Source organism: Colobus angolensis, unplaced genomic scaffold, assembly GCF_000951035.1.
Source record: "Colobus angolensis palliatus isolate OR3802 unplaced genomic scaffold, Cang.pa_1.0 Scaffold219, whole genome shotgun sequence".
NCBI lineage: Eukaryota > Metazoa > Chordata > Mammalia > Primates > Cercopithecidae > Colobus > Colobus angolensis.
In genome coordinates this window covers 2,285,494-2,300,364 of record NW_012115366.1, presented here as the reverse complement: position 1 = coordinate 2,300,364, position 14,871 = coordinate 2,285,494, and the positions used below count along the sequence as shown (strand labels likewise).

The following is a 14,871-nucleotide window of genomic DNA, read 5'->3' as shown; positions in this document are numbered from 1 at the left end:
AGACATAGTAAACCAAATAAATAAGTATGCAACGTAACATTAGAGTGATATGAAAAAAATAAATAAAGGCAGAGGACTGAGAGGGATGGGATACGATTTTGGCTAGGTGGTCAGGGAAAACTTCTCTGAGGAGTGGTATGTGAGCAGAGACCTGAACCTACACTCAGGTCTATCAGAAGGATGAATATTATGAAGGACATTCTAGGAAATGTATATAAAGGGAATCATATAATAATATGTGGTCTTTTGTGACTACCTTCTTTCACTAAGCACAGTGTTTTTAAGGTTCATCGATGTCATGACATGTATCAATACTCCATTCCTTTTTATGGCCAAATAATATTCCGTTGTATAGATGTACAGTGGTCCCCCCATATCCATCTTTCACTTTCTGTGGTTGCAGTTACCTATAATCAACTGCAGTATAAAAATGGGTGAGTAGAGTACAACAAGATATTTTGAGACCACATTCATGTAACTTTTAATACAGTATATTTTTATAATGGTTCTATTAGTATTGTTGTCAATCTCTTACTGTACCTAATTTATAAATTAAAGTTTATCAAAGCTATATATGTGTAGGAGAAAATTGTATATATAGGGTTTGGTAGTATCTGCCGTTCCACGAATCCACTGGGGATCTTGGAATATAACCTCCTCAGATAAGGAAGGAACTATCATATTTTGTTTTTCAGTTCATCAAATGATGAACATTTGGATTGTTTCCACCTTTTGGCTTTTAGAAATAATGCTGCTGTAAGCATTCATGTACAAGTTTTCATGTGGACATGTTTTAATTCCTCTTTGGTATCTAGCTAGGAGTGGAATTTCTGAGTCATATGATAATTCTGATTAATCATTTGAGGAACTGCTAGACTGTTTTCCAAAGTGGCTTCACCATTGTACATTCCCACAAGGGGCGTATGAGGGTTCTGATTTCTCCAAATCTTCACCCATATTTTTTATTATCTGACTTGTTGATTCAAGCCATCTTAATGAATGTGAAGTGCTATCAATTTCATCGTGCTTTTGATTTGCATTTCCCTCATGACTAATGATGTTGAACATCTTTTCATGTGCTTGTTGGCCATTTATATATCATCCTTGGAGAAATGCCCATTCAGATCCTTTGCTCATTTTTTAATTGGACCATTTGCCTTTTATTATTGAGTTGTAAGAATTCTTTCTACATTACAAGTTCCTTGTCAGATATATGATTTATACAGGTTTACTCCCATTCTGTGAGTTGTCTTTTTTTTTTTTTTTCTTGAGACAGAGTCTCGCCCCATCACCCAGGCTGGAGTGCAGGGGTGCGATCACAACTCACTGCAGCCTGACCTCCAGTGCTCAAGCAATTCTCCCACCTCACCCTTCCGAGTAGCTGGGACTACAGGTACATGCCAGCACACTGGCTAATTTTTGTATTTTTTTATAGAGACAGGGTTTCACCATGTTGCCCAAGCTGGTCTTGAACTCCTGGGTTCAAGTGATCCACCCACTTCAGCCTCCCAAACTGCTGGGATTACAGCCATGAGCCACCGTGCCTGGCCTTTTCACTTTCTTGATAATACTATACAAAAGTTTTTAATTTGGATGAAGTCTAATTTATCTTTTCATTGTTGTTGTTGCTCATGTTTTTGGTGCAATATGAAAAATCTCTTTTGCCAAATCTAAGATCATGAAGATTTACCCCTTTGTTTTCTTCTAATAGTTTTACAGTTTTAGCTCTTACATTTAGATTTTTGATACATTTTTAGTTCATATTTTATATATGGTATAAGGTGGGGTCAAACTGTATTCTTTTGTAAGTAGATAGACAGTTGTCACCACATCATTTGTTAAAAAGACTCTTCTTTCCCCCACTGAATAATCTTGGCACCCTAGGGGAAAATCATTGACCATTGACACATGGTTTTATTTCTGGACTTCCAATTCTATTCCTTTGATCTATGTGGCTATCCTTATACCAGTAATATACTATCCTGATTACCATTTGCTTTATAGTAAGTTTTGAAGTCAAAAAGTGTGAATCCGCCTCCCTTTTCTTTTTCAAGGTTGTTTTGGCTATTCTAGATGCCTTGCAACTCAATTAGTTTGCCAGTCTACAAATAAGAGAAAAGAGGTCATGAATTCAGAGCTGGGGATTAAACAGGCAATTCATTTGGTCTTTACTTGATAAAATGGTCCCAAGTTTCAGTCTAGATCGGGGCAGGCCAACTTTTTTTAAATATGTATAAGACTGGTTAGTTTCCAATACATTTTTTGTTAAGGGCCAGAGAGCATTTTACGGTTGGCGAGCCATTTGGCTCTGTTGCAATTACTCAGCTTTACCATGTAGCATGGAAGCAGCTATAGACAATACCTAGCAAATGAGTGTGGTTGGGTTACAATAAAATTTTATTTATGGATACAAATAGATGTCACAAAATATTATCCTTTAAATTCTTTGCAACCATTTCAAATGTAAAGACCATTCTTAGCTCAAGGCCACACAGAAACATGTGATCAGCAAGGATTGGTGTTTAGGCTGTAGTTCACCAACCTCTGATGTAGACCATCAGATTTCTGTGTCTAGATTCAGGATCACAGCCCCAGCTGAGTATTCATAATTAATAGTTTTGACTTGTATTATTTCTTTGGCTTATCTCTGGGCTCGCTAAATATATGCAGTCAAAATTCATGTCTTTGCCCTCATTTTAAAAACACACACATATACGTTCACACCTGTATCAATCTGGGTTCGACAAGGAGACAGAAACCATACAGTAATTTAAATTAAAGAATTATTTTGCCGGGGATGGTGCCTCATGCCCGTAATCCCAGCACTTTGGGAGGCTGAGGTCAGGAGTTTGAGACCAGCCTGGCAACATGGTGAATCCCCATCTCTACTAAAAATACAAAATTAGCTGGGTGTAGTGGTGGGTGCCTATAATCCCAGCTACTTGGGAGGCTGAAGCAGGGAGAATTGCTTGAACCGGGGAGGTGGAGGTTTCAGTGAGCCGAGATTGAGCCATCGCACTCCGGCCTGGGCAACAGAGCAAGCCACCATCCCAAATATATATATATATATATATATATATATATATATCAAACATAAATATAAATATGAAAAGAAAATCCTACAGCTGAGGGGGATTACCCAAGGATAAACTTGGAAGGAGGGTTCCCTCCCCAAGGATAGGGTTCAGACCTTCTTGGAGTTGTGGTTGCAGCCTATTGGATAGCAGAAAAGTTTGAGGGGGAAGGTTGTGCAGGCCAGAGTTGGTCCACAGTCACTAGGCAAGCAGGAATAACCCTCTGGGGCACAAGCAAGCCAAAGCTGGCAAATAGTACACAAAGGGAATAGGGAATAGAGAGAGAGCTGGGGTGTTGTTGATACAAGGCCTAGATCACATGGTGTCTGTGTGGGGAAGGCCTAAGGAAACAACAGGAGCCAAGGTTAATGGGTGGATGAGCAGAGGCAGCCAAGGCACTGCTGTGGGCACTGCTGGAAATGGAGGCTGGAGAGCTGCAAGAACCTAGTACACTTCTGTGCACAGCTTGGGCTGGGACAGCCAGTGGTGGCTACTGGGGCCCTAGTGTGCATGCACTAGAGCTGGGGAGAGGGTCAATGTGGGCTGGGGAGGCTCGAGCCTCTGCACAGGAGGAGGTCAGGTGGTCTGCTTGCTAGACAGCCAGTCCTGTGGGGCCCCCAGCATATGTACCAGTGGGACTACAGAGAGGGTATAGCAGTGGCCTGGGCTGGGGCACAGGCCTGTGCTGTTTAGGCTCCCAACTGAGCCACCAGTGCCTAAGTGGAGAGCTGGAGAAAACGTACTCCTTTGGTGGCCAATTGGTAGAAAAAGCTGTGTCCTGCAGGCATTTAGCATGGGAGAAAACCTCACTGGCCCTGGAGTGGAGTAAAAATGGGTACTTTCGCAGAGGTTGCAGTGAGCCGAGATCGCGCCATTGCACTCCAGCCTGGGCAACAAGAGCAAAACTCTGTCTTAAAAAAAAAAAAAGAAAGAAAAGAATAAAACAGGTACTCTCCAGGGACCTGGTGAAAGAGCCACCTAACCCAAGAAAGAGGGCCCTTCCCCCTGCAGTGTTGTTCTGGTGCCCTCTACTGATAAACCTTATGCCAGCTGGCAAAGGAAACACGTAAAGGGCCCAGATCCATTTTCACAGACCAGGCAACAAAAGGAGAATTTGAAGCTCAAACAATAAATTGATAATTGGCACAATTCCACATACACACACAGACACACTCTACCACATAGAGAGGCATAATCCTGGACGCAGATGGGAAAAAGAGGAGACCCAGTTTGACTTACCCTCTAGAGAAGAAACTATTCTTATGGTAAACACAGATAAGAGGGGTATTGACTTTCTGCTTGGATTCCTGGAGTGGTGAGAACTTTTTCTCTTTTGCAAATGCATTTACTGTTCGAAAGCTGTGTTTGTGGGAGTCTTCTTTTACATTCTCACCTGTCTTCTACATTCAGGCAATCACCATGTGCTTTGGAGACAAACCCTATGAAGTCTATCTTCTCTTTCAGTCCACTCTGCTATTGCCATAGCTTGTTATAAATTTTGCCTGGACAACTGCAATACTTCTGACTTCCCAAATTTATACTGGTCTCAGTGCTGTTTATCACACTTCCTTTCATTCTCTTAAGTTTCCTCTCAGATTCTCTGCAATATCTCTTCCAGATCTCCAACCCCATATGAAATTCCTTTGCCAATATATTCAGCAGAAAATCTGATTGGAAATGTTTTCATATTCTTACTAGCTATGTCAAGTGTACCTCCAATACTGCACAATTTATTTACCCTAAGATTTTTACAGGTTGAGCCTTTCTCTCAAGACAGGTGATCAGATACAATGGCTGATGCCTGCAATCCTAACACTTTAGAAGGCCAAGGTGGGAGAATTGCTTGAGTCCAGGAGTTCAAGACCACCTGGGTAACATAGTAAAAACCTGTCTCTATTTAAAAAAAAAAAAAAAAAGACAAATAAGCTCTTTTAGTGGCCGTGACTTAGGAGAAGGTACAGGCCCTTCTTCTTTAACCTAGGTTTCAGGTTACTAGAACAGACACAGAAGAGAGGAAGCTAAGACAGAAACAATTTTAAGTAGCATTAAAATTCACAAAAGTCAGCTCTCTTTCTCCCCGCCAAAAAATCGCTTTCTAGTTCCCAAAGGAACTGGAAAGCAGGGAAAAGGTAAGAACTGATGGCTGGCAGCAGTAAGGGCACTTCTGAGCCAACTGCTCTGCCTGACAGTGGGCTGAGCTGGGGAAGCTGGACTCGGCCTTGGGGTCTGCATCAGTAGCAGTAGCAGATAAGAGCATCACCTATCATCATGTGTAACCTGGCTTTGTGAGATTTTTCTAGTCGCCAACTATTGCCCTGTAACTCACAGAAGGAATGCTTTTACTCTTTAAGAACACTAGTTAGGTAGAACTCCAAGAATCTTGTTTCACTATTTTTTATTTTTATTTTTTTTTAGGATTATAGAACGTCATGCTTCGACCAGTCCCAAATTTCTCTTTAATCAAAGAGCAGCTGACTGTTTGGCTATTCTCCAAAATGATTTCTAGGTTAAAATTAATGAATAAGATATGAGGTTAAAATTAATGAATAAGATATGGGGCTAGATAAAAATAATCTTTCCACAATGAGAATGTAGATTTTATCCCTTACACATTTCATGCATATTAGAGAAAATAAAAAAGCATAACATGATATTTACTCATGGAAAAAGATTATGCAATGAGAGAATCTCATGTCTGTCAAGAATCCTCTACCACTTGCTCTCTTTTAGAAAAAATGATTTTAAAAATTCTATGTGCTTACTTTGTTTTTGTTTGAAACAGAGTCTCACTCTGTCACCCAGGCTGCAGTGCAATGGCATGATCTCGGCTCACTTCAACCTCCATCTCCCAGGTTCAAGCAATTCTCCTGCCTCAGCCTCCCGAGTAGTTGGGATTACAGGCATGCGCCACCACACCTGGCTAATTTTTGTATTTTTAGTAGAGACAGGGTTCCACCATGTTGGTCAGGCTGGTCTCGAATGCCTGACCTCAGGTGATCCACCTGCCTCGGCCTCCCAAAGTGCTGGGATTGATTTCAATTCCATTTCCTGCTGGGATGGAGTGGAAAGGTCCTGATAGTGACCCTTCCTAGAAACAAAGGAGGGGAGTGAGCATACCGTGGGGAAGCCCCTTCCAGGGCTGGAAAGATGACATCTTTGCCCCTCTCCCTTTGCTGGGCTAGGGCGGGCAGTCTTTTCCCTGGGCCATGTCTGAGGTCGCTACAGGTTATGGGGGATTTCAGTAAAAATCAATAATAATTCTGCATCTTTTTTTTCTTTCTACTCATTTTTTCAAAGGTAAGAGCTGGTTTTCTTGTTTGTTTTTTCTTTTCCAGTGGTAGGAGGAATGTCGGGATTGTCTGGAATTGGGAGGGTCTACCCTTCATTCTTCAAAATCCTAGAGATTGTATACCTGCATATACTTTTCCCTCAGTGGCCTCCAATTCTGATCAGAAGTTGGTGTTATAGGGGTAGTTCTGGCAAAGGGTGGGGGCCCACACTCCCAGACATGCACATCCTTTTCCCCCATCAGACCTGACTCTAAGGAGCCATTGGAAAATTGATGCTCTGGTATGAATGTCTCCTCCAAAATTCATGTTGAAATTCAATTGCCATTATGACGAGATTTGTGGGTGGGACCTTTAAGAGGTGTTTAGGTTATGAGGGCTCAGCCCTCACAAATAGATTAATACCAATATCACAAGAGTGGATTAGTTATCTTGGAGTGGGTTCCTGATAAAAAGGGTAATTCCAGCCCCCTTTTTCTCTCTGTCTCACATACTCGCTTGCTCTACTGTCTTCACCATGGGATGATGCAGCATAAAGGCCCCCACTGGATGCTGGCATCATGCTCTTGGACTTCCCAGCCTCTAGAACCACAAACCATATAAATTTGTGTACATTATAAATCACTCAGTCTGTGATATTCTGTTATAACAGGAGAAAAGAGATTAAGACCGCTAACTTCATGCCTGGGGCAGGCAAGTGGGGAGAGGCCTTGGAGCCAGTAATTCTTTCTTTTTTCATCCTCTCCTTTAATGAGGTGTCTAAAACACTTCGTGCTTCTTCTGATTTTCCAAGCCTGATATGCATTTTATAGATCTTGCAAATTTCAGTTGGGCAAATAAATTTGCTGGAGCCTAGGAAGACCCTCTCCAGTGAATAGTTATTGACCCAAGACAGAGAATCAGAACCAGAGCATGCAGAGTTTATTCAAAAGTCTGGGCAATTTGGGCTCTGAGGGAGGAAGATTATAAAAGGGTGTGGGTAAAAGACAGATCCTTGGCCTGAAAAACAATGAACGGAGTATGACTAGGTTGTCTCAGACCAGTTATTAGAGGGATGATGTGTGGGTATCATTAGCAGGACTGGGCCCTAGAATTAGAGGGCCAAGGGGACATGGTATCGGAGCTATGCTTAGGAGTCTTTACATCTATTATTGTTGATCTGACATGGGGAGTAGCTAAGAGGCCCAAAGCAATGACTCATGACTCGAGAACAGTGTGGGCATGGTTAAAGGACCTGCCCCTGCAATCTGGAAGGCTGCAGGGGGGATGTGGTTAAAGGGTCCCTGGAACTGGAGGACTGAGCAGATCATTAAGAACTGCAAAACTTCAGTGGAGTAGAGAAGTATTCAGCAAAGACACCTGCAGAAAGAAAGAAAAAGAGAGAGGGCGAGGTGGGGAGAGAAAGAGAAAGACACAAAGAGAGAAAGAGAATACCTAGGGAAGGAAGCTTTCACAGAAGCTGAAGAAAGTGACCAGTCTGGAGAAGAGGCAACCCAGCCCCTGGAGACCTGGAAAATCCCCTCCCTGCAACTGGCCTGTCTCTAGAACCTAATCACTCCTCCACATGAAAAGGATCAGATTCTCCAAAAAATCTATTAGATTGATTCTCAAGGGTTGAATTCATGCAGGAAACCCTGACTGTGAATTTGAATTCCTTGCACCTTTCTGGTCAGCTGAGTGGCCAAGCCACACAGCCTGAACTTATTAAAGAAATATTGAACTAAAACAAAGGGATAAGAAAACATGGGAAAGAACTGCTGTATGAAAATAAAACGAGTTGATCATTTTTTGATTACTTAAATAAAGCCTACTTTTTTATTCCAATTCCAAGAAGTAGAAAAGAATGCTTATTTAACAGTTACTGCCACCTTTGCTCACATTCAGAGTACATGGGGGAGTCAAGACATCTCCTGAAAACCCCTCAGAGGTGAGTGAGGTAGTGACTTAGGGTGGCAAGATTCTGTCCTCCTAAGTCAGTTGAGGAGGGACATTGGGATGAAGCTCCACCCACAAGCCCTGCCCACATAGGTCCTCTCCCTGAGTGTGTCCTCCTTTAGTACAAGATGAGGTTTAACTTATTGCTAATATGTTTCACATTTTCCCTCCCCACCCATGTAAAGCTTGTCCCAAAAAAGCTGTTCTTTGATGAGGTGTGCCTTTTTCCTAAATCCCTGTCCATTCTCCCGACATGTGCAGAATTTCTATTCTATATACTCTGGGGCTTATTGAGGGGTGACTTGTGGCTGAAGCCTTATCTACACTCCTTATATACCTAACATGTCTTAGAATCAATTCTCTGGAGGGACAATGAGATGGAAAATTGAGGATTCACTGGGGAGTGAGGGCAGGACTGGGCAGAGGAAGAGGCTGATGTGCAACGTGTCTGCAATCCAGTGATCCTTCAGTTCGATGGGGATCTCCGGATCTGGAATGACCTTCTGGAGTTGTCCCCGTTGAGTCAAGGGTTGGGGCCAGAAGCTACCCCTGCAAAGATGCATAGCCCCTGTGGTGTGTGCGGTTCCCTGTGGCTGAGAGCGAGTTCCAGAGTGGAATGCATCACTGCCAGCAGCAACGCTGTTCTCTCAAGCAGCTGGGGTGTTAGCCATGAAAAGGTCATCTGGGCAGAGCTCCACAGTGTCCCCACATGCAGAGTCTCCCTGTGGTGTGTGATCACAAAAGCTTTGCCCATACATCCTGCAAACAAAGACCTCCTTCCGGAGGGCCACCTTGTGCCTGACTGTCCATTCTTTTGCTGATGCTCACCAACACTCCCCAGACAAGCGTGCTTTCCCCTGAGGCGGTCATTAGATGTTTGGTAAATGTTGATTATTGCTAAAGCCTTCCCACAGTCCCTACATGTAAACTTCTCTGCTAAGTGTGTCCTCTTGTGCATGCTGAAGGCTGACTGATGGCTACAGTTGCCCATACTCTATACTCATAAGGCTCCTCTCCTGAACGTGTCCCTCCAATGCCTGATAAAGGTCGACACATCTCTGGAACTTCACTCACAATCTGCATACACAGGGTCTACTCCCCATGTGTGTCTCTGGGGTAACATGAGGCTTGACTGGTCACTCAGGTCTTGTTCATGACCCCTGCATACACAGGTTCCTCCCGTCAGTGTGTCCTCTGGTGTCTGACAAGATTTGACTTATGACTAAAGCCTCGCCCACACTCCCTACAAACATAGTGCTTCTCCCCTGAGTGTGTCCTCTGGTGGACAAGGAGGAGTGACTTCCGGCTAAAGCCTCGGCCACACTCAGTGCACACGTAAGGCTTCTCTCCTGAGTGTGTCCTCTCATGTACAGTGAGGGTTGACTTGTCACAAAAGCCTCGCCCACACTCCCTGCAAATATAAGGCTTCTCATTTGAGTGTGTCCTCTGGTGTCTGATGAGATTTGACTTCTGGCTAAAACCTCTCCTACACTCCCTGCAGACATAATGCTTCTGCCCCGAGTGTGTCCTCTGGTGGACAAGGAGGAGTGATGTCCGACTAAAGCCTCGGCCACACTCACCACACACATAAGGCTTCTCTCCAGAGTGCGTCCGCTCGTGTATGATGAGGGTTGACTTGTCGCAAAAGCCTCTCCCACACTCCCGGCAAACGTAAGGCTTCTCATCCAAGTGTGTCCTCTGGTGTTTGATGAGATCTGAGTTCTGGCTAAAGCCTCGCCCACACTCCCTGCAAACATAAGGCTTCTCCCCCGAGTGTATCCTCTGGTGTTTTCTGAGGGTTGACTTGTCACAAAAGCCTCGTCCACACTCCAGGCACACATAGGGTTTCTCACCGGAGTGTGTCCTCTGGTGTCTGATGAAGGATGACTTCTCACTAAAGCCTCGCCCACACTCGCTGCAAACATAGGGCTTCTCTTCTGAGTGAGTCCACTGATGTCTCTTGAGGATGGACTTATTTCTAAAGCTTTGCCCACACTCCCTGCACAAATAAGGCTTCTCTTCTGAATGTGTTCTCTGGTGTCTGCTGAGGTTGGACTTCTGGCTAAAACCCCGTCCGCACTCACTGCACACATAAGGCTTCTCCATCGAGTGTGTACGATGGTGTCTGATGAGGGCTGATCTATCTTTAAAGCTTCGCCCACAATCACTGCAAAGGTAGGGCTTCTTCCCTAAGAGGGTTCTTGGGTTTGTAATAAAGTTTGATTCCAGGCTACGGTCCGGTTCACACTCTCTACAGTTGATTGCTCCAAATCTCAAAGTTTCTGATTCCTTCAAGCCTGTGTCTGGCTGCACGGGGTTTGGTCTTTGGGCTGAGCTGGGTTCTATTTCTAACACCATGTTGCCTTTTCTAGGACTTGCTGACTGTCTTTGGAGTGGGCTGGGGAATGCCCTTGAGGTTTCTCTCTCCTCTGTCCTTGGAGACCAGGGTTTGGAGCCACCTCCTCTCTCCTGACCTTCTGCATTTTCATACCAACAGCTTAGATGGGAATACTGCTGCCCCTGCTGTTTCCAATGCCCTGGGCTAGAATTCCCTGGATGGAAGTGATTTTCTGCACATAAGCCCAGGAAGATCTGAAGTACATGCTGGCTGAGGAATTGCTGACAGGAGAAGGCCAGAAGGCAGGAGGAACAAGGGTAGATGTCTGGCTTTGGTTCTGCTGAAGAATAAAAGTTTTCAGTTAGAGTAGCCATAAGTAGGGCTGCTGAGTTGTTCTGCCTTGTCTTAGGACAGAGAATGTTTTACTGCCATACCTGTAATTGATAATATAAGTACAACACAATTTGCTTCTGAGCAATGATTCCTTTACATTCCATCACATTTTCTAATGCGATCCAGAAAATCCACACCAAAAATATCTTGAGAAACCAGGAACCTCTCAAGTGAATATTCTGCTCTGTAAACAACTTCAATTATAGTTAGCCTGCTCCTAAGCCACAGACATTCACATTGGTATATACTGTCCACAACTCTTTGTTCTGCTTGGAGATAGTGGTCTCTATGACATGTGTGGAAATCCCCTTATGACTTTTCTTATTATATAAAAAAGGCTCTCATAGACATAAAAAGTCCCTCAGTCTGGAGGGCTTCCGAATGTAGGAGAAAGTGTATGGAATACTGGTTAAAGAAATTATTGTATATAAAACAAATATAAATTTCAGGCTGCCCACCTGTAAACAAAGACTTATTAGAAAATGTCAAACTATTAGGTTCTCTACTAAGTATTATGAATTCAACAATGAACAAGAAAGACATGGGCTATGATTTTAGGATTCTGGCACCAAGCCAAAACAACAAAATCTGCCTTTCTTTCCACTTTTCATAAATCAGTAAAAAGAAAAACTTTTCATTTACAGTAGCACCTGCCTACAAAATATCAAAACTAGATGTTGCATTTCATCACAACAGGATCTATCCAATTGATGCTGAGAAATGACCACGTACTTGGCCCCAGACCCTACTGGGCCTAATTAAAGACTTCTGCCTAACTAAGGAACACTGGAATCTTTATAATCAACTGTGTCTGTCCCTAAAAACTCATCCTATCCTATCCGGAATGCTAGTTTTCAAATCTTAATTAGCATAACCATCATGAAACTGCTCCCTAAGAGTAAAAGCTTTTATTATTTCCCCCTCACCAAACTATACAGTGAATTTCTTCACGGCTGTGTCTCCTTGCCTGTTAAGTAAATGATTTGTGCCATTTGATTTTTTGACCTTTTGTGGTCTTTTAGTTTTTGACAATGTGTCTTCCCTTTGGTTGCTCTGACAGGGCACTCACCAGGTGCTGGAACTGCTGGACTGCCAGAGGAACATAGCTGTGTGTAGACTGGTCCGTAGGTGCTCAAAGCTGCTTCTGGCAGCCTTGCCATGGGTGAGGCTCTCAGCAGCTGTCAGGTTCTGCTTGCTGTCACTGAGCACTCCCTGGGTTTATTTGGTTTACTTGGGTTCTCAAAGTAACTCATTATTTGTTTCTATTTCTGGCCAGTCATCTCTTATAAGACTTGTGGTCATTCTGGTATTTTGTGACATGAACTTTTTGTCTTGATATTTTGACTGTGATTCGCTGCCATCTTTTTGGCTTATCTAGAAGCATACCAGGTTATTCAGACTACAGTCTGAATATATATATGGCAGTGATGTAACACCCTACATCACTGAGAAGTATTTCAGTAGGAGAAGAAATCTCATTTGTGTCTATTTTGTGTTAAACACTGGAACCAAAAGCTCCTTACACTTAACACCCTGTTAAAGGGACCCCGTGTAATACTCATTATGATTCTAATCCCTACGCCTTACTAGCAAAGTGTCATCATTTCACTAAAGATAATCTAGATTTACTGAGGCCATTTTGAGGAACTCTGCTTTCTATCATGCCCCTTTGCTGTATAATAATTCAGTATATATTTCTTTTTTATTTTATTTTTTTTTTGAGACAGAGTCTCGCTCTGTCGCCCAGGCTGGAGTGCAGTGGCGCGATCTCGGCTCACTGCAAGCTCTGCCTCTCAGGTTTATGCCTTTTTCCTGCCTCAGCCTCCCGAGTAGCTGGGACTACAGGTGCCCGCCACCTCACCCAGCTAGTTTTTTGTATTTTTTAGTAGAGACGGGGTTTCACCGTGTTAGCCAGGATGGTCTCGATCTCCTGACCTCGTGATCCACCCGCCTCGGCCTCCCAAAGTGCTGGGATTACAGGTGTGAGCCACCACACCCGGCCAGTAATTCAGTATATATTTCTAAAGAACTATATAGTTGAGAGATCTGGCTTGCATCATCAATATATTACTCATTTGCTTAATCTTAAAATGCAAGGAATAAGGCCAGGTGCAGTGGCTCACGCCTGTAATCCCAGCACTTTGGGAGGCAGATCAGATCACCTGAGGTCGGGAGTTCCAGAACAGCCTGACCAACATGGAGAAACCCCATCTCTACTAAAGATACAAAATTAGCCAGATGTGGTGGTGCATGCCTGTAATCCCAGCTAGTTGGGAGGCTGAGGCAGGAGAATCTCTTGAACCCGGGAGGCAGAGGTTGTGGTGAGCCGAGATCGCACCATTGCACTCTAGCCTGGGCAACAAAAGCAAAACTCTGTCTTTAAAAAAAAAAAAAAAAAAAAAAAAAAAATGCAAGGAATATAGTTTCAGAATTGTTGACCCACATCCTTACAAAACACAATATACAAAATATAGTCCATATAGTTCAAGGTTTGTATGCAGTTCTTCTTTGTCAATAGAGAAGGAGTTGGCCAATTTTTTCTGCAAAGAACCAAAGAGTAAATATTTTAGGCTTTGTAGGTGACATGGTCTCTATCATGACTGCTTAACTCTGCCATTGTATAACAAAAGCAGCCATAAATAATTCATTGTTCCAAAAAAACTTTATTTACAAAAACAGGCAGTGAGACAGATTTGGCCTGTAGGCCCTAGTTTGCCAATCCTCATTTTCCTATGGAGTATGGGCAAGGCTCTCTGTTAAATGAGTTGTTTTCCCCTGTTACCTGTGGTCGTGTTATTATTTTGGAACGGTTAGGTAAATTTGTTTCTCTTGGTATTCCATTTTAGGGATTTTCCCTCTCTTTGCTGATTTAATTCCTTTCTTTGAGTATTTAAACACTAATATGCTCCAAAAGTGCAAAACTATTCAGAAAGGACATGCCTCTCCTTTCCATAGCCTTCCAGCCAAATTCCAATATAACCTCACAGCTAACCAATCTCATTAGTTTCTGGTTTATTAACCCTGTATTACTTTGTGGGGGAAAAAAGAAGAAGAAGAAACAGATATGCATATGCTCATAATTTCTCACTTTTAAAAATACTCTTTGCACTTGGCTCTTTTCACTTAATATATCCTAGAATTTACTCCCTATCAGTTCAGAGGAGCTCTTCCCCATTTTGGAAGGATGTCTCATAATTTCTTCAACCAATTTACTACATAAGGGCAATTAGATTACTCTAATATTTTATAAAGAAACAATGCTATAATGAATAACCTCGTGCAAGTATACTATCTTTGGAGATGAATCTTCAGGGTAAATTCCTATAGGTAGGATTGCCAGGTCAAAGCATACGCATATATAGTTTTGTTACATGTTGCCAAATTTCCCTCCACAATAGCTGTAGCATTTCTGCATTGCCATCTGCAGTGTATAATGTTGCCTATATCCCTCAGCTTCGCCAAGTGTTCTGTCAACCTTTCGAAATGCTGCCAATGATAAGAATGGTGTGTAGTTTTAATTTGCATTAATCTAATTAGAAGTGAAGTTGAACACCTTTTCAAACATTTAAGGGACAATGTTATATTTTATTTTGTGAATTGTCTATTCAGGTGTTTTGCCTATTTTCTTCCTATCTGGTTTTAGGGTTCTTCTCTTTGAATTTTAAGATTCATTCTATACTATGGAAAATAACTCTTTATATATGATATACTATATGTGGCAAATATTTCCTGGAAATTTTTTTTTTTTTTGAGACAGAGTCTTGCTCTGTCGCCCGGGCTGGAGTGCAGTGGCCGGATCTCAGCTCACTGCAAGCTCCGCCTCCCAGGTTCATGCCATTCTCCT

The 14,871-nt window shown here is 42.7% G+C and overlaps 1 protein-coding gene across 3 annotated transcripts in view; it reads right to left on the bottom strand.

The window, feature by feature from the left end:
• Nucleotides 1–8,145: 8,145 nt before the first annotated feature.
• ZNF343 (zinc finger protein 343) overlaps nt 8,146–14,871 on the bottom strand; it is a 22,831-nt gene continuing 16,105 nt past the window's right edge. For 2 of the 3 annotated variants that reach the window (XM_011943353.1, XM_011943354.1), the window contains exon 6: nt 8,146–10,974. In XM_011943353.1, the coding sequence (XP_011798743.1) occupies nt 9,479–10,974 (1,496 nt within the window). In that variant the 3' untranslated portion in view covers nt 8,146–9,478. Of the gene's footprint in view, nt 10,975–13,281; nt 13,405–14,871 lie in introns of all 3 variants that reach the window. The other variant, XM_011943352.1, reaches the window with a different exon arrangement.